This window comes from Muscardinus avellanarius (genome assembly GCF_963383645.1).
Source record: "Muscardinus avellanarius genome assembly, chromosome: 7".
NCBI lineage: Eukaryota > Metazoa > Chordata > Mammalia > Rodentia > Gliridae > Muscardinus > Muscardinus avellanarius.
This window is the reverse complement of record NC_137793.1, coordinates 88,173,857-88,198,364: the sequence shown is the minus strand read 5'-3', so window position 1 is coordinate 88,198,364 and position 24,508 is coordinate 88,173,857. Positions and strand designations below refer to the sequence as shown.

Sequence of the window (24,508 nt, the reverse complement as noted above, 5' to 3'; positions counted from 1 at the left end):
CTCATTTACCCATTTTAATTGTTATTTTAGATTACCCATGAATACCAAGATGTTAAACACGCATAGTCAGCACTTTAAACCATCTTTCCTGTAAAGAAAAAGTAAACCTAAACAAAAATGGTCATTACACTCTAAATGTATAACAGAAGTAGGCAGATACATATCTTAATGGCAAGCCTCCTGGGAAAGAATCATGTTAATAATTTTTAACAACATCTGTTACTTTTATTCTTACCAACAAATTTAAATTAACTTATCTGTTAACATTTATGTCATGTGAACCCAAGGGTATTTGAATTTATTTTTGTTATTATTGTTTTTGATTATGAGTGCCCATTTATTTATATAGGCTGACTTTGGTACCATGTAGACAATAGACTACAGATACAGACATATATAAAGATAGATAAATTTTAGCTTTAATTTGCCAGGCATTATGTTTTTAAAGACTGGATACTAAAGATAGAGCCAGATTTAAATTTTTAGATATTAAAATCCAACCCATTTTAGATATATTTTTTCTGCCAGTGAACAATAGATTATAAAAGACACAAACATGAAACCTACAGAGAAGGGGATGCCTAGGGCCGGGTCCACCAATCATGAATGACACTGTAACAACTAGTTTTAGGTGGCCACTTGTCATCATAAGGCTTTATTTTATTTTCTAGAGAGTAAAACACAAATATTTAGATATCTGTTTATTTATTTATTTATTTATTTATTTATTTATTTATTTATTTTTTGTGGTACTGGGGTTCCTGGAAGCCCTTCTACCTCCGGGCTACACTCCCAGACCTATTTTTATATTTTTATTTGGAAACAGGGTCTCCTAAGCCAGCGCAAGCGGCTGGCTTCGAACCTACGCGATCCTCCTGTCTCTGCCTCCCAAGCGCGGGGATTACAAGCATGTGCCACCACGCCTGGCTCTGTTTTTTTATTTATAGAATAAATCCTTATTTTTTTAATTTACATTAGATCTAAACTGGTTGACAAAAACTAGTTTTCTTTTTTTGACGTCTTTGCCTTTTACTATTTTAACATGTACCCAAGGGATAGGTTTTTGGGGGTGGGGTGGGGAATAGCATTATTTCCAATTTCTAAAGTCTGAGACATGCATCCCGCATTATATTTTAAAAGTCACACATTCTAGTGCAAGAAGATGAGCAAAGAAAGGGCAAGGGCTTCCCCATTAAAAGGAGTTACTTTATAGTTGGATGATACAGCTTTAAGGATTTTTTTGGGTCATCATCTTTTGTTATGTTTTGTTTTAAATACCTGAAAGGGCAAAGATTCATGTCTCAGATTTTGCCCTGGAGCCCTAATGACAGGGAATGTCTGCATTTCTCCAGTGATTGCAACCTCCCCTACGCAGGCAGCTACCACCAGCTCTGATCTTTCACAAGTTTCCATCCGGGAGAGGCGGGTAGATGGTCAGTCCGATAGAGGCAGCAAAGGAAGCTTTTCCTCTGTGGACAAACAGGATCCTGACTCCAGAGAAGGAGGGGAGGCGGGAGGAGGAGGAAGCACTCTACCCTTTAGTGCTACCCGCCGAGTTGGAGCATGTGGTTATAGATGTAGAAAACTCATTTTCTGAGTTTAACGCTAATGAAGCTTCATGGACCAGGCCCCAAGTGATGATAGTTTGGGACCTCTTTCCTGTGTGCTGTGTTCATTTAAGGTTCTTACCTTCTTCATCCCAGATTCCTGTCTAGGGTGCCTCTTTCTGGAAACCAAGGATTTATATCTAGTACTATTTGTAAATTGTGTATGTGTGTGTGTGTGTGTGTGTGTGTGTGTGTGTGTGGCACTAAGGATTGAGCCCAGGGGCATTCTACCTCTGAGCTACACCCCCAGCCCTATTTTATTTTTTATTTATTTTTTTATTTTGAAACAAGTTCTCTCCAAGTTGCAAGGATCTCACTAAATAGCTGAGGCTGGCTGCGAACCTCCTCCTGTCTCAGCCTCCCAAATACCGGGATTACAAGCGTGCACCACCATGCCCGGCTTTACTACTTGTAATAATTTGAGCAGCTGATCTTCTCTGACTGTGGCACCTGATAACTTTTAGGAGGTGTTAGAGTATTCTTAGATACTCCCTCTGCACTGCTGATAAGGTTTCCCCCACTGTTACCCTCCCTCCTAAGTCGAGGACAGGCGAATCCCTCTCTACTTAGGGATCTGATGCGGGACTCCCAACTACTTTAGCTTATCCTCAGTTCCCTTGGCTTCCTTCCCTGTCCTCGTCCCAAGGGCTCCTGTTTGGGAGCCACTTGTGGGTAACAGTCATCACACCTGCTGAGCAGATTGAGAGAGGCAGGCCAGTGGGCCTTACTTTTAAGTGAAGGCCCCGCTGGACACTGGCTCACAGAGTTTACTGGCCCCGCTGGACACTGGCTCACAGAGTTTACTGTCATCCTAAGCAGGGAGGTTACAGTCCAGACATGCTGCGAATGGCAGAGACTCCTGGAGGTAATGTTTAGCGGGTAAGCACGCAGGGAGACCTTGAGGTAATGGTAACTGGGTAAACTCCAGGACACTTGCAGAGAGTCCTTGAGATAAGAGTTAGTAATAAAACCACGGAGGCTGTGCAGAAGATCTTTGAGACAATGTATGACATTTGGGATATTTGGGAGTTGATGCTGGTAAGAAACACAATAATTTACCTTGGAGAAACAGACTGCTTTCAGAGAGTTCAACGTCTGGTTGTAGCTTTTCATGACCCTTAAAACTTCCTAAGGGAAATGTTAACCGGCCTTTGGCAGTCATGTTCTCCAAAATAAGGGTCAACAGAATCATTTTGATTGAGTTTCCTGGCAGGCAAGGCAAAAGGGGAATGCCCATCTGCTATGTGGTTCTTTTTTTCAAAGGAATTGGGGATGGGCATGGTGGTGCACACTTGTAATCTCAGTACTTGGGAGACTGAGACAGGAGGATCATAGGTTCTCGGACAGCCTCAGCTACTTAGTGAGGCCCTCTGCAACTTAATGAGACCTTGCTTCAAAATAAAAGAATAAAAAATAGGGCTAGGGGTGTAGCTCAGAGGTGGAATGACCCTGGGTTTAATCCCCAGTACCGCAAAAAAAAAAAAAAAAAAAAAAAAAAAAAGGGAATTGGAGATGGAGTCTGTTTGTCTGTTTGGGCTCACTAGGGCAATTCCAAGGATATCCAGGTTGTCTTTCTTGCTCTGAGAACAGGACAGACAGTTGATGGAAGAGAAGCCAGAGGTGGTCTGTAGGCAGCGGGATGCATAGCCTCTCAATAGGGGAGAGAGGGAAGAAACTTTCATTTTCTGAGTGTGCCCTGCTCTTGGCCCAGTTTCATGGGAGGGGTTTTGCCTTATTCGCCTGCTCCTCCCTACATAAGGTCTTGATTCTCTGTCGCAGGTTCAGTGTTGCGGCCTTTACCAGGTCCAGCCCTCCAGAGACCATCGTCTCCTTCTCGGCCTTCTCAGGTATGGCGGGCACCTGGCTGGGGCTCCAGCTGGACCCTGGAGGCTGGGGAAGGACTACTTGGACCCCACTTTCTCCTCCTTACTCAGCAGTGGGGAGCTCAGGGTCAGAGAGACCAAGTGCTATCTAGCAGAGCTGGGTATCTGGCTCACTGGTGGTTCACTGCTGTCTCTACCCACAGTGCTTCCCTGCTCTGCCCCTCTGCAGCCTGCTGCTCCCAGGCCACCAAGGTTCTAGAATGGTACTGTCCAATATAAGACAAGCCAGCCATACAAATGGAACCACATATGTAATTTAGACTTTCCTTATAACTGTGTTAAGAGGCTAAAAACAAAAAAAGCCAGATGTGGTGGCCCATGCCTGTAATCCCAGTAGGATGAGACAGGAGAATTACAGGTTCAAGGCCAGCCTTAGGAACCTAGTGAGACCCTGTTTCAAAATTAAAAATAATAAAAGGGCTGAGGATGTAGCTTTAGTGGTAGAGCACCCTTGGGTTTAATCCCTAGTACCAAAAAAAAAAAAAAAGTAAGAAAGCTAAAAAGCTGGGTGTGGTGGCACACACTTGTAACCCCAGTACTTTGTGAGGCTGAGACAAGGATCACAGGTTCACGGCCAGCATCAGCTACTTTGTGAGGCCCTCTGCAACTCAGTGAGACCCTGTTTCAAAATAAAGAATTAAAAATCAAATAGGGCTGGGCATGTAGCTCAGAGATAGAATGCCCCTGGGTTCCATTCCCAGTACCATAAAAAAGAGAAAGAGGTAAAAATAATTTCAGTAACATTTATTTAAGCCAAGATATCAGCTGGGTGTGGTCCACACCTGTAATCCCAGTACTTGGGAGGCTGAGACAGGAGGATCATGTGTACGAATCCAGCCTTAGCAACTCAGTGAGGCTTACATCATCGGCTTAGTGAGACCCTGTTTCCAAATAAAAATAAAATAGGGCTGGGGGTTGTAGCTCAGAGGCAGAATGCCCCTGGGTTTAATCCCCAGCATCACACACAACAAAAGTCAAGATATCTTTTATTTTATTTTTTATGGTTCTGGGGATTAAACCCAGGGTCATGGTACCTCTGAGCTATATCCCCAGCCCTGGTTTTTTTTTTTTTTTTTTTTTTTTGGTGGTACTGGGGTTCCTGGAAACCCTTCTACCTCCGGGATACACTCCCAGACCTATTTTATATTTTTATTTAGAAACAGGGTCTCTTAGCCAGCGAGGTTGGCTTTGAACCAGTGTGATCCTCCTGTCTCTGCCTCCCAAGCACAGGGATTACAAGCGTGTGCCACCACGCCTGGTTCTTTTCTTTTCTTTTCTTTCTTTTTTTTTCTTTTTGTTTTTATTTTGAAACAGGTTGATGAGAGTCTCGCTACTTGCTGAGGCTGTCCTCAAACCTGCAATCCTGTCTCAACCTCCCAAATACTGGGAATACAAGCGTGCACTACCACACGTGGCTCCAAGGTATTTTTAATATTGTTTCAACATATCAATGAAAAATTACTGATATATTTTGCATTCCTTTTCCTCACTAAGCACTTGAGTTCTCGTGTATCTCACACTGAGCAGATCTTAAGTTGGAGCAGCATTGCAAGGGCTCAGTAGCCACAGGGCTGCTGGGTAGCATGCTGGGATACAGTTCTAAAAGGTCCCTGAAGCCAGGCCTTTGCCTTATTTTATTTATTTATTTATTTATTTATTTATTTATTTATTTAGTACTGGGGATGGAGCTCAGGGGCCTTCTACCTCTGGGCTACACTCCCAGACCTATTTTGTATTTTTTTACTTGGAAACAGGGTCTTGTAAGCCAGCAGAGGCTGGCTTCGAACCTGCGCGATTCTCCTGTCTTGGCCTCCCAAGCATGGGGATCACAAGGGTGCTCCACCACGCTCGGCTTGCCTTATTCCTTTTAAGGGTGTCTGGGAGGGAGATAGGTTATTTGCAGTGCGCCCGGGATGGCTTGCTGGGTGTTCCCAGTTTCCTAAGGCAGCAGTTCTGGCCTCAGTTTGACACTGGGGACTTCCAGGGCACAGAAGTTTGTCACTGACTCCGCTCAAGAATGCCAAGGCCAGGAGGGGCTGGCCCGGCCCTGCAGTGCCAATGGGACAAGGCTCCCATCGCATCCTTCTCTTGCCCTCTCTAGAGCCCAGGACCAGCACCTCCCGGGCAGCAGTGCCCCTGCCAGTCATGGTGGGCACCGTGGCAGGCTGCTTCCTTACGGTCTGCGGCGTGCTGGGCCTGCTGTGTTGGAGGCGGGTGAAGGGACAGAGGTGAGTGGGGGGAGAGCAGTGGGTGGGACAGGCTCTGTGAGAGGGCGGCCAGCCCCTGCCCCAGGGCTACCTTCCAAGAGCAGCCTCGGTCTCTTGCAGGGCAGAGAAGGACTGGCTTTCCCACGAGCTGAGGCCCCACAGCCTGCGGTGAGCACGCCCATATTCTTCCAGTGGTGGTGGTGTGGTGATATTGCCCGAGCTCCCCTGGCAGCCTGCTCCTTTGCAACTGCGCCCCAAGGATTCGAGTTTCTGCCACCCCCCACAAGCTTTCTCACATGTAGCCTCTCTCTCCTAATTCACTAAGTCAGGGCTTTCTAGAAAAGTAGGAGCCACAGGGTGTGTGCCTGTGTGGAGAGGGAGAGATTGATTCTAAAGAAGTGTGAATGAATGAATGAATGAATGCTTGGCCCGTGTGATTGCGGAGCCAATTGGTACATCCAGCATGGATGGGGTGGGCTAGCAGGCCAGAGGCTCAGGCAAGGGTCTGAGGTGCCCCTTGGCTGGCAGAATTTCTTCTCAGTCAGGGGAGGTCAGTCTACACTCCATTAAGGCCTTCAGCTGATTGGAAAAGGCCACCCACACTAGGGAGAGTAAGCTGATTTCTTGGTCGGCCAATTTAAATGTTTATCTTATCCAAAACATTACCTTCATAGAAACATCCAAGATGATGTTTGGCCAAAGAGTTGGGCACCATGGCCCAGCTGAGTTGGCACATAAAACTAGCCATCACCCTCACCTGCTCCCTGACTACTGACCGCGTGGGTTGTATCAGGCCAAATCTTTCTTCTTCGTATTGACTGTCTGTTGAGTTGACATTTGGCTGTGTGCAGAAGCCCTCTCCAGGGCCTGGGAGGGCTCTAAAAGGCTCTTCCCACCCCCCCTTTTTAAAAAAATTTTTTATTGGTGCATTGTATTTATACATCATAATGGGGTAAAAAAAAAAACAAACTTGTGTAGACATAAATGCACACATCACCCAGCCAGCCCCCTCCCAGTCCTCACCCCACTCCCTCCCCATCCCTCTCTCCCTCCCGTGCTTGGCTTAGTGGTTGACTACGATATGAATAAGTACATCGTGCGCTTTAAAGAGCTTCCCTCTTTCCTCCCCATCCCCTCATTTAGGTTGCCTTATTCGCTCCTCTATAGGATTTCCTTTTTTACCTGGAGTTCCTCCTATGACCCATTTCACCTTAGCTTTCACATATTAGGGAAGGCATCTGATTTCTTACTTTTTGCGACTGACTAATCTCGTTTAGCATAAAGTCCCTAAAAGGCTCTTGTGTGCATTCATGTGTAGCCCCTGTCCGCGGCCCCTTCTCCCTCTCTGCCCCCCTCTCCATCCTTCCACATCGGCGCTTCGCAGCCTGGACATTAAAAGAGCTTGCTTGGAGGGCTTGCTGCTCCGCACCTGAGGCTGCAGCCCAGGGGCTGCACTTCTAACACCCTCCACCCCTGCGATTGGGCTGCAGGCCAGCTCTGCATCTATCGCCCAGGACAGGGAGGGCAGGACCGCACACTCAAGGCTGGGGGCCCACAACCTCCCTCTCCCTCCAGGCGGACCCACCGGCCCATCCCTATCCACAGCTTCCGCCAGAGCTGCGAGGCCAAGGGTGCTCACGCGCACCAGGCTTTCTTTCAGGAGTTTGAGGTAAGGCACGTGCTGCCCTCTGGCTCAGAGAAGGGAGGACTATGGGTGCGTAGGCCCTCCCCACTCCTGCCCCTCTCCTGTTGTACTGTGAGACAAGTTGGCTTTGGCAACTAGCACCTGCCCCTTATCTCTGTAGGAGCTGAAGGAGGTGGGCAGGGAGCAGCCCAGATTGGAGGCAGAACACCCTGCCAATACTACCAAGAACCGCTACCCACATGTGCTACCCTGTGAGCGCTGGGGGCAGGAGAGGGGGCGTGGGCAGAGGCAGGACTTGGCCTGGGGGGGTCTATGTGTGTCCAGGAACTGGATGCACAGCTATACCCTTTGCAGATGACCACTCCAGGGTCAGGCTGACCCAGCTGGAGGGAGAGCCCCATTCCGACTACATTAATGCCAGCTTCATCCCGGTAAGGGCCACCTGCGGGGCTGTCGTGAGCATCTGATCGGGACATGGGCTGGTCCTGTCCTAGCTGTAGCAGCTGTCCAAAAGATCACAAGTTTGTGCTTCAAGTGAATGCAGCAGGGCCTACTGTGTGCCAGGCTCCATGCTGGGCCTGTAGGGTTCAAAAGGAAGTATCCATTTTTATACCTTTAGAGAAGCACAGAGGAGTGTGTGTGTGTGTGTGTGTGTGGAGAGAGAGAGAGAGAGAGAGAGAGAGAGAGAGAGAGAGAAGAGAGAGAGAGAGAGAGAGAGAGAGAGAGAGAGAGAGAGAGAGAAAGTGAGAGAGAGATCTACCACACAGTGTGACAGGTGCTGCAAAGCCTTGTGCTCAGGGCATATGAGAGAAGGCAGCGTTTGGTCTACCATAAGCAATAAAGAAAAGCCTCTAAGAGGAGGGCACACTGGATTTCTTGAAGGATGAATGGAATATCGGTAAGAGATGAAAGATGTTTGGGCTGGGGGAAAAAATACCTAGGATACAGCCAGGCAGATGGTAGGAGATGGGAAAGGCAGATTTGGGCTGGATGAATGAGAGCCTTGTTAGGCTTTGGCTTCTGTTGGGTGGGCAGGTGGGGAGCCATGGACGGGTTCTGAGCATAGGAGAAAGGCAGAGGTTGGTTTTAGGTCGCTCTGGGGTTGGTGAAGAGAGAAGCCTGGATAGACTAGTTCTGGCATGTCAGGACCTTTCTCTCTTTCTTATTTGTTTCCATATTAGGGATTGAACCCAGGGCCTCGCATTGCTAGGCAAGTGCCCGCCACTGGCCAGGCACTATTTTCATGTAGGCTTTTCTTGCCTCTTTGAGGCAGGGCACCGGGTAGTGGCAGTGTCTCTGAAGTCACCCTTCTGGTTTGAGCTCTTGGTGTTCACGTGTTATTATGTTTGCACACACATAGGCATGTACACAGCATCCTCACTCCTGAAGGTCACACATGGTCTTATCCACTGCTGTGTTTGGTAAGGACCAAGACACTGCCTATTAACGTGACTGCCCTCCACCCCTCTGCCTTAGGGATACACCCACCCACAAGAGTTCATCGCCACCCAGGGGCCGCTCAAGAAAACGCTGGAGGACTTCTGGCGGCTGGTGTGGGAGCAGCAGGTCCACCTCATAGTCATGCTGACTGTGGGCATGGAGAATGGCCGGGTGAGCGCACCTCACAGGTTCCCAGAATGACCACCAGGTGGCGCATATCCTTTCAGGAAGGGATCTGTGGGGCAGACAGGAGAAAGGCCAGTGGGGTTTCAGGGTTGGTGGAGGCCCTCAGGGGTCCAGGATGGGAGTCAGAGGGAGAGACCAGGAACACTAGCTCCCAGCTCGACTCAGTTTCCACTGGCTTCCAGTTCCAGGCCAAGAAGAGGTGAGGGCTTGGGAGAGGGATGGGAGGTAGGCACCCTGCCCCTTTCTCTCCCTAGCCTGAGCGATGCCTCCTCTGTGCTCTGCTCCATGCAGTGGCCTGGGACAGAGAGAGGCTGCTGAGTTTGTCCTCTTACTGGGGAAGTGAGGTAAGGGCAAGTGGCCCCTAGATTTGGGAGCCATTCAATTTTTTATATACTGGGTATTAAACCCAGGGGATATTCCACCTCTGAGTTACCCTCCTGACCTACCAGCTCTTTTTATTTTTTTTTAATTTTGAAACAGATGTCACGAAATTGCTGAGGGTCTCAAGCTGACTCAGAATCCTCAGCATCACGTGTGGGTCTAGGGGTGATGGCACAGGGACCTGGCCAGGGGAGGAGGCTTCTGGAGCAGGTGGTCGGGGAGCTGGATGGATACAAAGAACAGAATTTCATCAGGGTGACAGGGACCAAAAAGATGGACAGGGAGTGCTGGATGAAGCAGGGGTGGCAGTGATGGGGCCCCCAACCACCTGCACCCCTCTCCAACCTCTGGCCCTAGGTGCTGTGTGAACATTACTGGCCAGTGGACTCCACCCCTGTCACCCACGGTCACGTCACCATCCACCTCTTGGCCGAGGAGCTTGAACATGAGTGGACAGAGAGAGAATTCCAGCTGCAGCATGCAAGTGTCCCGAGGGACAGGGGGGGTTAGAGCTGAGACCCCAAGAAGTCAGCCTCTCCTTCCTTCTGAGAATCACAAGCACTCGGCCACTGCCCATGGGGTGGTGGCAAGGGAATGGGTAGGGAGGCAAGGATAGTTATGTCACACCGTGAACTAAAAACAGGTCAGAGTGAGACATGATGGATCCTCCTCCTTGACCCTGCGTTCAGCACAGAATTCCCTGCTCCCCAGCCCCCTGGGCCTTCCCAGGCTGGGATCTCCTGGGGCAGGAAAGCCAGGGACTAGAATCACCCCTTTGCCTGGGCACCCTCTGGAGGCAGAGATTAACCAGGAGGCAGGAAGAGGACCCAAGGGCTCCGGAAGCATCAGATTAGGGTGGGGAGACGTAACTGCTTAAGGAGCACCATCTGAGGGTGGCCTCAGCCCGGCCCAGGCTGCTGGTGGGTAGGAAGATGAGGCACAGTGGCCGTCTCCTCCTGCCCACCCCTCTCTCAGGGTGCCCAGCAGAAACAGCGGCGGGTGAGGCAGCTGCAGTTCACCACCTGGCCAGACCACAGCATCCCCGAGGCGCCCAGCTCCCTGCTCGCCTTTGCAGAACTGGTTCGGGAACGGGCGAGGGCCACCCAGGGAACCAGGCCCATCCTGGTGCACTGCAGGTGAGGAGAGGTGGGGGTGCTGCTGTGGAGGGCCCCTGACCGACCTGCCTGGAGTGTGGGGAGGGACTCTGGGGCTGCAGGTGGCTCTCCGCCATTCAGCTCCATGGGGGCTATCCCTGCAGTGCGGGTGTGGGCCGGACGGGCACCTTCGTAGCCCTTTTGAGGCTACTGCAGCAGCTGGAGGAAGAGCAGGTGGTGGATGTCTTCAACGCTGTGCATACACTCCGGCGGCACAGGCCCCTCATGATCCAGACCCCGGTGAGGCCTCCACGCTGGGCTGGGGCACTGGGGCCCCAAGGGCATGCATGGGTGGGAGGTAGATAGCCTTGGGGGCCAGGCAAAGGAGCTCACTGGGGCACACAGAGGACCCTGGGGTGAGGGATCATAGGCGGGCTGCTGTTTCCTTTTCTGTGAAAGGGGAGGAGGGACTAGCCCCTGCCAGCTCTACACTGGGACTGCACAGGACAATGGCTCGCTTGCCCATTCTGCTGCATTTGTGCCTCGCGTGTGGCTTGGGGCCTGGACAACGTCCCTTCTGGGCCACGCCCACCTAGCATGCTGGTGTCCTCTCCCCCTGCCAGAGCCAGTACATCTTCCTGCACAGCTGCATTCTGAACAGGATTGTGGAAGGGCCCGCGGACACCTCTGTGTAAGTCCAGACCCCCCTCCCAGCCCCGGCACTGGGGCGTTGGTTCCCTGTGCCCTCCCACCAACAGGTCCCGGCTCCTGTCATGAGCAGAGCCGAGAGTCCTGGAAGTAAGAGCTGGGGAGCACGGAGTGCCTTCGCCCCTCTCTGCCTCCCTCTCAGGTCAGGGCCCATCTCCGTGAGGAACTTCGCACAGGCATGTGCCAAGAGGGCGGCCAATGCCAACGCTGGCTTCTTGAAAGAGTACGAGGTACGCTTCAGGCTGAAGGTGGGTGGCCACCTAGGGCAGCTTTCTCCTGCCCAGACTCTGAGTGCCCACCTCCTTCCCAGCGCCTACTGCGGACCATTAAAGCTGAAGCTGGCTCTTCGACGCCCCCTCCTGGCTATAAGCGGGACAGCACTGTCTCCCGTGAGTCTCACTAGATACCCTTGGGGAGGAGGGCCAGTGTGGGCGGGGACCTCTGGCAGCCTCACCCTTGCCATCTTCCCACAGATTGTTCTCAGGTGCAGTTTTCTCTGATGGAGGAGAGCCCCGCTGATGATATGCCTGAAGCCTGGCTCTTCCCCGTGAGATAGATATTGCTTGCCTTTGCCAACCATTTGTGCTTCCCAGGGTGGGGATGGGGGTTTGGGTCCTAGAGCTGAGGGGTACAAAGGGGGAGACAATCAGCTGTGCTCTGCAGGGAGGGCCTTCTGGCCGGGACCACGTGGTGCTGACCGGCCCTGCAGGGCCAAAGGAGCTCTGGGAGCTGGTGTGGGAGCATGGGGCCCATGTCCTGGTCTCCCTGTGCCCTCCGGACACCCAGGAGAAGGTGAGGGGTGCAGAGAGACAGAGGATGGTGGCTGCAGGAGTTGGGGCAGGGGCATGTGCGGTCCTGTCTGTGACCAGGGGGTGGGCAGAGATTTTAGGAAGTTGCCTGAGCAGCCCCACTTCTGTCCCAGCCACAGAGTTTCTGGCCAACGGAGATGCAGCCCATCATCACAGGCACAGTGACGGTGTACTGGGTGGCTGAGAGCAATACGGCAGGCTGGCCCTGCACCCTCTTCAGGGTTACACACGTAGGTGTTGAGGCTGGGCGTGGGTGGTGGCCTGTTGGGGGCACCCCATGTGGTTTCTCTCTGCCCTTCCAGGTACCAGTGTTGCTCTTGTCTTTGCCCCAGGGAGAGAGCAGGAAGGAGAGACAGGTGCAACAACTACAGTTTCCATACTGGGAGCCTGGGCATGAGCTGCCCTCTACCACCCTGCTGCCTTTCCTGGCTGCTGTGGGCCAGTGCTGCTCCCAGGGCAAAAGCAAGAAGCCGAGCACACTGCTCAGTCATTCCAGGTGCTGTTGGACAAATCTCACTGAGCCCCGCTTGGGTGATGGGTCAAAAGGACGGTGTCTCCCAATGCTCCTGTCTTCTCTACCCCCTGCCTTAGCCTCAGCCTGCTGATCTTTTCCTAGTTCTTGGACCTTAGCTTTGTCTCCCCACATCCATGAGTACCCTCACCCCACCCCCTCCAGGTACTCTGTCCAACTCTAGGTCCATTGCAGCAAAGGCGTAACCCAGCTGGGCACCTTCCTGGCCATGGAGCAGCTGCTGCAGCAGGCAGGGGCTGAATGCACTGTGGATGTCTTTAATGTGGCCCTGCAACAGTCACAGGCCTGTGGCCTCATGACCCCAACGCTGGTAAGAGGCAACCCTGGGCTCAGCTGTAGAAAGGGGCAGGACTTGGGGCTAGAGGTAGCCTCCAGGCAATGGCACTTAGGTTGCCACCAGGTGGCGCTGTGGACCACCAGGTTCTTGCCCCTAAGAGCCCTAGGAGTTAGGAAACACAGGGGGCCTGTCTGTCAGATCCATGCTGACAGGGTGAGGCTCCTTATCCGTTTCTACCCCCAGGAGCAGTATATCTACCTCTACAACTGTCTGAACAGTGCACTAGTGGATGGGCTGCCTTGAATCCAGAAGTGCCATGTGCCCTGCCAGCCAGGGATGGCCAGCCCCAACAAGGCCACCTGGGCCTGGCTTCCTGGGACAGGCAGCTTCCACTGGGCCCTGTGCTGTGAATGGGCAGAGTTGGGAATAAAGACGTGTGATCAAGCCTGAGCCTGGGTGTTCTGTCTGTCCATCCTCAAAGCGATGGGGCAGGGGTGGGAGCCAAGGCCTGGCATCAGGCTGCGCCACTGACTGTAGCTGGTAAACTGTTAGCATTTCCTCTGAAACTTCCTCTTCCCTTACCTTCCAGTTTCCGAGTTTTCTTGAACTTAATTCTCTCCCCACCCAGCATTCTGTGTTGCTAAGTCCTGGATTCAGAGTCCCAGTTCGTCATCATTCCCCTCCCCTCCCACTGTCCCCAAATGCATAGGACATACCCTATTCTCCTTCCATCCCCTGCTGTCACCTGCCAGGGCCCCTACTGTCCTCCATTGCTGCTGGCTCCTTGCCAAGGCAGAGGTGCCACAGCCACATCATGGCTTGGAAAGCAGGAACCAGAGTTGTCCATAAACCAGAGTAGCCAAGTTCCCCTGCTGCTTTCTCCTCCTCCTTTCTCCTCTCCATGCAGGAGGGAGATGGGCAAAAGAGCAAGGAGGGGAGATAGAAGGAGAAGGTAGGAGACGAGGTGAGGCTGTCTGTCTCAGACAGTTTAGGACCGGACTGCATATCGTGTGACAAATTTCCTGATGATCTCATGAGCGCCTGCCTCAGGGTCACACTGCAAGGCTCAGGTGGCAGGTGCCTGATGCTGGACACTGATTGTCCTGGTGGAAGGCCCTGAGAGGACAGAAAGCCTCAACAAATCAGAACAGATCTCCCTTAAATTAACGGAGAAAGTGGCAGGATTCTCACTGGCCAATTTGTGCTCCTACTAATATGCCAGGGGTCAGAGTTCATGAAGGTTTCTTTTAGGTCTAATTGGGAAAGGGGAACAAAAGTAAGGCTGTCTTTGGAAGGATGAGATAGGAGGATTGCAAGTTTGAGGCCAACCTAGCAACTTAGAGATCCTCAGTAACTTATCAAGACTCTGTTTCAAAATAAAAAAGGTCGGGTTAGCCCGATATGGTGGTACACTCCTGTAATCCCAGTACTTAGGAGGCTGAGACAGGAGGATCACAGGTTCCAGGCCAGCCTCAGCAACTTACTGAAAACTTGTTTTGGAGGTAAAATGTCCCTGGATTTAACCCCCCAGTACTAAAAAAAGGGGGGTGCTGGGATTGGGATTGTAACTTGAAAGTAAAATGCCCATTGGTTCAATCCCTAGTACCACCACCACCACCAAAACAAAAAGTAGAGCTTTCTGCTCAACCAGGAGCCTTGCCAGAATGGGGCGAGGCCCTTGTGCTCCCCTAGGAAGATGGAATGTCGATGTCCTTTTTCTACACTGTGTTATCAGGAGCCTGACGGGTTGGTTGGTCCCATAATGACCCTGCATAGGCAGCTGAAGACAGCTCTGAGTCTACTAACCGGGACCCTCACACCTGTGTAACAGGATGGGGGTAATGTGGAGGATGGAGCCGAGGCTGTGGGAAGTGAGGAAATGCAGGCCCGTCTAAGGTGGTGCTCTGCCACAGGCAGGGGCTTCTATCTGTGGGCCTCCGCGGTTGTGCAGGCCATCCTCTGGCCTTCCTAAGTTCATGTACTCTGAGGGTCACAGTCCCAACTGGAGTCCTGAGGTCAGGGTTTGCTGGCTTCTTGGTCCAGCTGTACAGAACCCCCCCCCCCGAATCTCCTCCCCAGGACATTAGCAGAGGGTGGAGAGGGATTGATGAGAGGGTCCTGGAACATGGAAGTACAGGATGGAAGGAATCTTGGCTGCCTCTGAGTTCCCATGTTTCTGAAACACATTTGGGTATTTTGTTTTTATGGTACTGAGGATCAAACCCAGGACCTTTCATGTGCTAGGCAAGTGTTCTACCACTGAGCACTTTTTATCTTTTGAGATGAGATCTTCCTACACTGCTGGGGCTGGCTTCTAACGTGCAATCCTCCTGCCTCCACCTCCCAAGTAGCGAGGTGTGTTCCACCATGCCCATCTCTGGTGTACTCTCTGGGTGGACCAGAGGAAGATAGGGCAAAACCCGGAGGATGGGGGCTCACAACCTACTCTAGCTCTGCCCTGGGGCTTGGCTCAGAGAAAGGCCCAGAGGCTAGAGAAAGCAAGAGGCTACATGAAGTGCCTCAGCATCCAAGTATGTTTAAGGAAAGCTTAAGGACTTGATGCAGCTTTAACCACGATTCTCGGGCTCCAGGAAGTCCTAGGGATAACTAACGGCCAGGGATGATCCTGGGATTGGAGCGTCTAGGTGAATAAACTGCAGTTTCAGCACTGAGCCTCTAGGTGGCGACAAGCCGCTGACTTTCTGGCAGGCTCTGACAATCACTAGGGCAGCCCGCAGACCTCAACCTTCCTGGGTCCTGGGAGCAGGGATCCACAGGATCCCTGGCTGAGACTGCGTGAGTGGCATTTCCCTCCACTGTCCCGTGGGTGAGATCCACGCCTGTTTCTTTGGTATGGGAGCATAGCCCCTCAGTGAGGACGCTCCTCCTGGTGCCCACTGCCGTTCACCTCACTTTTGATGGAACACCCCAGCCTGACCCCTTCCAGGACAGCCCCTTACTTACTCCCTCCTGTCCAGGAACGGGGCGAAGAGGGCTGACCTGGGCTCCAGTTCTGGCGCTGTCCCAGTGGGCTGGGTGACCTTGAGCAAAGCGCTCCTCCTTGTCTTGGTTCCCTCTCGCATTGAGGGGCTGGGGGCCCAGAAGAACTCTGAGGTCCCCTCTCGGGGGGTCTCCCCTGTAGCCCCGTGGCTGTCCCCAAAGGCAAGAGGGACTTGCGTCCCTCTAGCCCTAGCTCTGGGGAACCCTTTCCAAACGAGTGCAGGTCTCTGACAGGCTGAACTTTCCTCGCTATGGGTTTCTTAGCTTCTTCCTTTTTTTTTTTTTTTTTCCTTTTCTGGATGAAAACCTGCCAGCTCGGAAGGAAGGAGGGAAGGGGAGCGAGCTGCAGCGTAGAAAGTTTCCTTGACTCCTCCTCCGCCTGTGTCTCCCTCCCTTGCCAAGCCCAGCCTGTGAAGCAGAATAACCGAAGAGCGCTCGGCATGCCTGCCCCTCTCTGACTGCACCGTCCCCTCCCCAAGCTCCGCTGCCGCCGCCGCCGTCGCCAAGCAGAGCCCGCGGGGCGGTCCCCACCGACGGTGCCGCCCGCCGGCTCCGCCGTGGGCCCAGGAGGCGAACAGCGGCGGCCACTGCGCCCGCGCGCCCGCCAGGTGCCCCGCAGCCCGGCCACCGAGATGCCCAGCCCGCCCGGGCTCCGGGCGCTGTGGCTCTGCGCCGCGCTGTGCGCCTTCCCGTGTGCCGCTGCCGGCAGCGACCCCCAACCCAGCCCGGGGCGCGCCGCCTGCCCGGCCCCCTGCCACTGCCAAGAAGACGGCATCATGCTGTCGGCGGACTGCTCGGAGCTTGGGCTCTCTGCTGTGCCTGGGGACCTGGACCCCTTGACGGCTTACCTGTGAGTACTGGCCCCACGGCCGCTCGGCTTCTGCTGGCTACCCACTTGCGCCCTGTCCAGGGAACGGTGTCGGGCACCGGTCTCGGCACCTTCGCGTTTCTTGCCCTGGGACTGGACATCGAAAGAAGGCTTTGCCCCTTCCAAGCTCACTGCTGCAGGACCGGGGAGGAGAAAAGAGGCTGAAACTCTAAGGACCAGCAAGCAGGGCAAGCAGGGCAAGCAGGGCAAGCAGGGCGCCTTCCCTTGCCTGGCGTCCCATTTGGCCTCTGTGTTGGGGCTCCCTGGCAAGGTGGGCTCCTGAGCGAGAGGGACTGGGTGTCAGTAACCTCTCCCTTTTGCTGCCTTTCCCAGCAGAGCGGTGCCCAGGATGGTGGCTGAGGGCAAAACTGACCAGACGGGTGGGGGACGTGAGGGGACTGTGCCCCTGTGAGGTGGAAACGAGGTCCATTCCTTGGCCACCAAGGAGAGCAGTGCTGTCACACCAAGGCTGGGTGGCCTTGGCGAAGGGTCCTGGGAGCTGGGAGGGGGCCGTATCCACTCTTGCCTCCTCAGAGAGGGACTCTGCCACCACCATCTCCCTTGCCACAGCCCCTGCTCCCCACCCCAGGGGCCTCCCTGAAGTCGTGTCCCAGGAGGCTGTGTTGGAGACACTAATTTGTGGGCAGGCGCTGAGGCTGAAAACCAAAGAACCATTTTTAGAGTCGGAGTTGGGGTGAGATGGCGCGTGAAGGGGACCCTATTGGGGGCAGCTGTCCTGAGGGTGGCTCAGAGCTGGAGGGCCAGGGGCTCTGGCTGCTCACCATCTGGGAAGTGGAGGAGGTGAGAGCACATTCCAGACCATGGGGACCCACCCAGCCCTCTGCTGGGGAAAGGACACCTCTGCTAGTCTCCTCTGCAGAGGTAGAGTCAGTGGAAAGACTGGGGCCATATTCTGGGGGCAGGATCACAGAGCCTTTTCGGCCCCGAGAGAGGCCCCGAATGGCTATGGGGTTCCAGGAGAGGAGAGCTGGGGAAAGCAGCAGAGGAGCTAGTCTTTCCAGGAGCCCAGCAAGAGTGTGTTAAACTAAACGGGACCACTGTGCTTGTGGCCTGCCATGTCCTGGTGGGTGTGGAGGATCCTGAATGGCAACTCCTCACGAACTCCCCTCCCCATTTCTCTGTCCCCTGTTGGAATGTCCCCCTCCACTCTGAAAGGCACAGGCTGTAGGCCAGGAGAAAAAGTGAGGAGAAAACAATGTCCATATTCTAGAAGGGCAAGTTGAGTCCTGCGCAGTCCAGGGGTGATGGCAGAAGCCACCAGTTACAAGCAGGGCATCCCCGCTTCCAGCAGTTTTATATACCGAGAGCATGTGGCATTGTTTCATTTGAAGTCAGGGTCCTGTGGCTAAGAAAAAAGTTTGGAGCCAGGTGCAGTCCTGTATACCTTTACTCCTAACTACTGGGGAGGCTGAGGCAGGAGCTCAAGACCAGCTTAGGCAGCTTAGTGAGACCCTGTCTCAAAATAAGCCTAAAGAGGACTGGGTTATAGCTCAGTGGTAGAGTATACCTGTCAGTCTCCAGTACAAGGGGAAAAAAAAGTCTGGAAATGACTTTGGTTGAATCTGTCTTTGGGAGAGCAGAAGGAAGGTCTTTTGCCTGAGATTAAAGAAACAGGGGGCATAGGGCCTTCCAGAGGTAGATCTGTCCAACTTCCAGTCCCAGCATCCATGCCTCCCCAGAATGCCAGTGATCCTCTCTGTGGTAAGAACTCCAGAAGAAGGTAGTGCACCCCACTTTTGGAACCCAAGGATCCTATCACCCATGTGGATAGACTTTTCCCATTATCTCGACACAGTTCCCTTGGATACTTGAACTACCTCTGGATCCAGTGGGTGTGGGGTTTCCTGAGCTGGTCCTGCATCTCCCTGGGAGTTCTGAGAGCTGCCCTTTCCCAAGGCACAGAGAATGTTTCTGAGGGCGGGAAGGGGAGGAGACGCGTATGAGGAAGGTGGTGCGGGCATTTAGCAGCCAGGTAGGGGAGTAGAGGTGGTAGAGAGGACTGTGCGGGCTGCCTTGGGCCGTGGAGGCTCCCTTGTGGATGGGTGGTATGTGAAGTGGTTCCCACTGTCCGGGAGGTGGCTCAGAGGAGGAGAGCAGCCCAGCTACAAAGGCTGGAAGGTGGAGCGAGGATGAGGGCATTAAGAAGTACCAGTACAGGGGGGACTTGGGGCTCCAATGTTAGGAAATGCCCCTGGGCTGCAGACATACCTGTGGGTCCTCTTATGCATTTCTCAATTCTGCCCCAAACAAACTACTGAACTTCTCACCTGGCATGGTAAAATTCTCTCCTTCTAGCCTACACCTTTTGTGACATAGCTACCCCTGCCTCCCTCTGTGCTCCAGGGAAGACCAGCAGTATCCTTTGCTTTGACTCTCAGTTTCCAACACTATGACTACTTTGGGGCCCAATGCCAGCCCCATCTGATCAAGGCTGAGAGGACAGAATTCACTTAACTCAGTCCTTTAAGCATCTCTCTTTAAAGTTTCTCCCCAAACTATGGTCTTGGCAAAAGCTCAGTGAGACCTGCTGGGCTTTGTGCAGTTTCCCTGGGTAAGGTCTCTTTGGGACTAGACCTAGGGGAAGATGGAGCCTCCGGCTTTTCCAGCAGCTGGTGATGAGAAGGCATGGTGCCTCTTGCTTTACCCCAGCATATCTGTGCACAGTGGGGAGATAGGTATATACAGATGGCAAATACTTGGGCAAATAAAACCCAGGAGAATTTGGGTAGTTACCTGGGGTCCCTCTTTTTGCCTCTAAAGCTGAGCAGGATCAGGAAAAAGATGGTGTAATAAAGGTGTCTTGTGATGCCAGCTATAAAAGATCTGAGGCTTGTACACTTGCAGTCACCCCTAAGCACCCACCACCACTGGGACTAAGGGAGGGGCTTCCGTCCTTGCGATCCCACAGGAGGCTGCTTACGGCTTTCTTGGGAATTTACTCCCTATAAGGCTGCCTCTGAGAACCCCTGGGCTTGTGTGAAAGGTCAGACAGTGTATGCGAGTAGATTCAGGTAACCTCCTCACTGCTGCCTGGGATGTCTGTAACCAGAGATGGAGATGATGCTGAAGGGAGGGATGGAGGGGTTAGGAGACAGGCACTGGCCACAACCACGGAGGGCTGGAGGCATCGTTTCCTGGGCCAGTTCATTGGCCTTGCCATGACTCAGTTTCCTCAACTGTAACTGTAGCTAATACCTGCCTCAAAGGGTTGCTGTGTGACTTCACTGAGGTCATGTTTGTAGAGGGTTCGGCATAGGGTTTGGCCCACGGGGAGAGCTAAATAAGTGTTAGGCAGTGTTGTGATAGGAAGCAGGGCCAGGAGGCATTAGTCACGGGAGTCTCCTGGAGGAGGACGGCCTGCAGCTAGCGTTGGAAGGAGAGGAGCAACGGCGCCTTCTCTGGGACAGGTGTGCATGTGTGTCAGGGCTGTGACAGGGGAGAGTGTCCAGCAAGGAGATTGGATGAGCGGTGCTGGGGACCCAGAGAGGCTCTAGGTTCTCTTCTGTCTGGTCCAGTCTAAGGGGTCTGTGGGAGGAGAGGGGAGTAACTGAGAAAAGACCCCAGCCTGCTCCCCACATGTGGGGAGCCCGTGTTCCCCGTGGGGGAGCTGGCCTGGGAGGCTGTGTGGGGGTCAGCTCAGTTCTCACCGCGCCCCCTTCCTGACCCAGCTTCAGATGCCTTCCTGATAGACTCACGCCTGCCCTTCCTGGTGGAAGATTGGGGTTTGTGAGTTCTAATCTCCAGTCTCTCTGCTGCTGAGAGGCTCTATGCAGGTCCTAAAGCCTCCCTGGACCTGTGTCCTCATGTTCGTTTGTCTAGAGAGTGGTGAGGGAGGTAGGTTGACATTGGCTGAGTCCTCTGCTGCTGTGTAGGACAGAGACCGCTCTCCCCTCCCCCAGAGCACTCGCTGTAGGGCCTGAGGGAAGGGAGGGGAAAGGGGAGGACCCAATCAGCACCCAGACTAGAGCAGAGAGAAGGGTGAGGAGGGGTAGAGTGATTCCAGGAAATGGGGTCCTCTGGGACCTCCTGTGCCAGCCTCTCTCCAAAGTGAAGCCTGGGGGGACAAGCCCATCAGAGGACAGACAGGGGAGGGGAGTGTCGCCAGAGGAGAGTGATGTGTGGGGGAGCCAACACCCCAGTTCAAAGGAAAGGCAGGAAACAGCCCCGGGCAAAAGAAAAAGGAAACCTCTCGCTTTGGCAGCAGCGGGCATGGGGCGCGGCCGGGTGGGGCGGCTGGCGGGGGAGAAGAAAGCCTGGCTCACAGAGCACTTGGCCCCCAGCCCGCTTGCTCAACCCCGCCTTCCCTCTTCCACGGGCTCTCAACCCTGATGGCCCCACACACGCTGCAACCTGCTCCCCCACTGACCCAGGGCCCCCAGGGACAGAGTCAGAACACAGGAGAGGGCGGCCAAGTGGGTGCCCGGCCGGGCTATAGGCAGCGTCGTGGGCTCCAGAGGCTGGTGTGCGGTTGAATGTTGGCTCCACCATCAATGAGCCCTGTGTCTTTGGGCAGGTTACTCTGCCTCTCCAAACTTTCCATTTCTTAATCTTTAAAATGGCAACACTCAGAGTATCTGCCTGGAAGGGTGGGGAGGAGGAGCAAAGGAGACCACTAAAGAGAAGGAAGCACCATGCCCCTTGAACTATCTGTGCTTGAAAACAGTCACCATTAGTATTTGGTTTTCTCAATGTCTTGGACTACAAAGGGGTATGGTCCAGAAAGGGGATGGCAGAGCCACTTGAGGGTAAGGTTTGGGGTGCCAGAGCCTCCATCAGATCACCTTTTCTTTTTCCCCACCATCTCCCCTCACTAATAAAGCTCTCTTCCATTGACCTGCAGGCAAACAGCCTTTCCAGGAGCCAGTCCTGCTCTTGGGCTCCTGGACTGGGCCCATAGAGGAAGGGAACCTCCTCCCTATGCCTGATGGGAGATTCTCCAAAGAGGAAGAGTCTGGGCTTCCAGGTCAGAGCTGTCTGGAGAGCACAGCTTCTCCCAGAAACCAGGTTCCTCGAAATGAGTCTTCTGGGGTATCATCCAAGGAAAGGCAGTGGTGGTGGGGTAGTGGGGACTGTGCTCCATCCTCCCAAACCCCCTGCATGCCTTGAAGGGCCACTTGGATTCTCCTCTGCTCATCCCAGATGGGCAGTATGACCTTAGGCTAGTAACTCTCTCTACTGGAGCAAGGCTAAGGCTAAGGCTAAGGAGTCCTGCTGGGACTCTGGACACCTTGGGAAGGTACAAGAATTAGAAAATTTCATCCCCTTTTCCCTATTGGAAATAACTTCTTTTAGCCAAACCCAAATGGACTTATTGGCTTAGAAGCTCCCAGAATTGTACAAAGGGAGCACCTTTGTACTAATTAATCTGCTGGCAAAAAAGGGGTGGTCCCCAATTTCTAATAACAATCCAGTCTCTCCTGCTGCCCTTCAGGCATGGGAGAACAGGTCCCAGGAGAAGAAAAACACCAGAGAGGCCAAACTTGGGCAGTGAGTGGAGAGTTATTTTGGAAGCAGCAAAAGGACATGGGGGGGGGGAGCTCAGGGGTTGGCACAGCGCCCCCCGGAGCCATGCCAGAGGAGGCTATGGCGGGCTGGCGGCGGGCAGGTGGGGGCTGGGCCAGCTGCTCAGCCACAGGGTACCTCCGGAGCTGGGTTTTCCTTTGTGTCCCCTTCCAAACCTTGTCTTCCATGATCTTTCTTCCCCAGAGACCTCCAATGGAGGCCTGTGCTCTGTATCTCGACTTCTGCGCAGCTGTGGGGGATTGGAATCCTCTGATTAATAGAGATGTGATTCCGAGGCAGAGACCAGGAAACACAGGTGCCCGGCTTTCTACCTCTCCTCTCTGCTCCTGAGAGCAGCAGAGATACCTTCCTGGTTGAAGTTTTTGTTCCCTGGACTGTGCCCATCTTCCAGAAAGACACTTGCTCATAAGGAAGGTCTGTTTGGAGGCCTAGCCTAGATGGCCCCTCATAGGTCCAGAGAGAGCTGCCATCACCCTGGTGTCTTTGACTTAGCCAATCACCGCAGCCACTGGCATGTACTGAATGAATGATGTATGGTGAGAGCCACCGCATGTAAGCACTCTACCTGCATCATCTGTAAGCACTCTACCTGCATCATCTGTATAAACTCTGTGAGAGAGTCACTTGTGTTAGGCCCATCTTACAGATGAGGAAACTGAGGCTTTTAGGTGTTAAGGAGTTTGTATCAGACCACAGCCAGTAATTTCTAGGCTGGGATTTCAGCCACGTAAGTCTCCCTCTTAACCACTATAATATATTGTTTCTCAGACAGCCAGAGCCGGGGAGTTCTGAGCGCCAATGCTCTGAGCAGCCTCTCAAAGCTGATTTCCAGTTTTCTGCCTTTCTGGAAAGAATCAGTGACTTACCCCATTCCCCTCTCACCCACTCGCAGTGATTTCTAGTTCATCTCTGGGGGCTACACGAAGGCGAAGGCATTGGGGCTCTGCACAGAAACGGGGGAGGGTAAGGCAGAATTCCCGAGGATGGAGATCATCACCAATGCTGTTGAGGACTTCCTGTGTGCAGTCCTCTGTGAGGTGGCAGGGATGATGTCCGACTGTTAGGGGAGGTGGGCCAGGTGTGCAGGAGTGAACTCACTGCACCAGATAATCGCAGGGGCACCCACCGAGGACCAGCGAGGGCAGCAGAGGCTCAGAGAATGGGGCTGGCGTGGGTGCACAAGACCTGGGGGATGGAGAAGAGGCTTGTGAGGACCAGAAGGATCCAGCCTAGGAGTGGCCGGAGGAGACCCTCTGAGACAAGGGAAAGCCGTGGGCCCAGGAGGGAGTGTGGAACCACATTGGGGAGTGGTCGCACCACCTTAGCAGCCTTTTCTGTTCCACTACCTGGAGCAGGATATTCCAAATCAGGACTTTCCGCCATTTCCTCTCCAGAGCACGCATTTAAAACAAAGCAGCGCAAGGCGTTTAGCAGTCGGGGTAAATCAACTAGGTTGCCGGGGCCAAAGGCATCAGCATCCTCAGGCAAGGTCCGGCCCCCCTGAGGCTGGGGAGCACCCTGTCTGGGCATACCTGGAAGCATTGTTGCAGAGGAAAGAACACAGGTTTGCTGTCACTCAGGCATGGGTTCAGAACTCAGTTCTAGCACCAACCACGATGTTTCTTCACCTCTCCGGGCCTCCGTTTCCTTAGCTTTAAAGTGGGCATAATCCCAAACTCTTAGAAAGGTGTTGATGATGTAACACAATGTTTGGCATCTAGCAAAGTGCCCAGTGCCTCGGTGCTATTGTAACTACACATTCTGGTCTCCCCTTGGGAGAGACATTTGGGATGAGAAACTCAGGCAGGGGTAAAGTGGCCCCTCATCTCGCCTGCTCAACTCCGCCTCTCTAGGACTTTGTGGAGAGTGGTCAGTTGAGCTGGAGGGTCAGTTCTGGAACACTGTCCCTCTCGCCCCCTCTCCCTGCTACTGCCCCTTCCCTTTGCCCTGGGGGGTGCGGGAGTGTCCTTGAGAGTGTCCAGACTGAGGCAGCGTGGCGGGGAGGTGCTAAGTGTCTTCCATTGCACCAGTGTCAGGGATTTGGATATGGTCCCCAGGCCCAAGGCCAAGGCCAACGGGCTAATGGAGGGGGACGAGCAATGGCACAAAGGTGTCCCCACCACCACCTAGCACCTCAGCCCAGTACATTGCTGGGGTCACTGCAGGGCAAGGGAATGTTTCCTTTTATGGGAGGGGGGCAAGTGCTTCCTTTCATGGGGGGAATGAATGGAGGAGCCAGGGAAATGGGACCCAGTATGCCAAGGTTGATTCCAACCCCATGTGTGATTTGCAAGTGGAACTGCCCCCTACCTGAGTTATCATTGGCT

General features: G+C 53.5%; 2 protein-coding genes across 2 annotated transcripts in view; both read left to right on the top strand.

Annotated features, from left to right (window-relative positions):
- LOC308265143 (receptor-type tyrosine-protein phosphatase V-like) overlaps positions 1-13,072 on the top strand; it is a gene marked incomplete at both ends in the record, with an annotated part of 34,323 nt that extends 21,251 nt beyond the window's left edge. The window contains 19 exon segments of the mRNA XM_080698736.1: positions 3,387-3,454; positions 5,592-5,718; positions 5,818-5,865; positions 7,273-7,366; positions 7,503-7,593; positions 7,697-7,773; positions 8,819-8,953; positions 9,707-9,829; positions 10,325-10,485; positions 10,608-10,743; positions 11,067-11,134; positions 11,294-11,399; positions 11,462-11,540; positions 11,625-11,698; positions 11,815-11,943; positions 12,074-12,190; positions 12,293-12,456; positions 12,667-12,802; positions 13,013-13,072. Coding sequence (XP_080554862.1) covers positions 3,387-3,454; positions 5,592-5,718; positions 5,818-5,865; positions 7,273-7,366; positions 7,503-7,593; positions 7,697-7,773; positions 8,819-8,953; positions 9,707-9,829; positions 10,325-10,485; positions 10,608-10,743; positions 11,067-11,134; positions 11,294-11,399; positions 11,462-11,540; positions 11,625-11,698; positions 11,815-11,943; positions 12,074-12,190; positions 12,293-12,456; positions 12,667-12,802; positions 13,013-13,072 — 1,993 coding nt within the window.
- Positions 13,073-16,401: 3,329 nt separating this feature from the next.
- LGR6 (leucine rich repeat containing G protein-coupled receptor 6) overlaps positions 16,402-24,508 on the top strand; it is a gene marked incomplete at both ends in the record, with an annotated part of 124,774 nt that continues 116,667 nt past the window's right edge. Inside the window, one exon of the mRNA XM_080699270.1 lies at positions 16,402-16,619. Coding sequence (XP_080555396.1) covers positions 16,402-16,619 — 218 coding nt within the window. The remainder of the gene's footprint in view (positions 16,620-24,508) is intronic.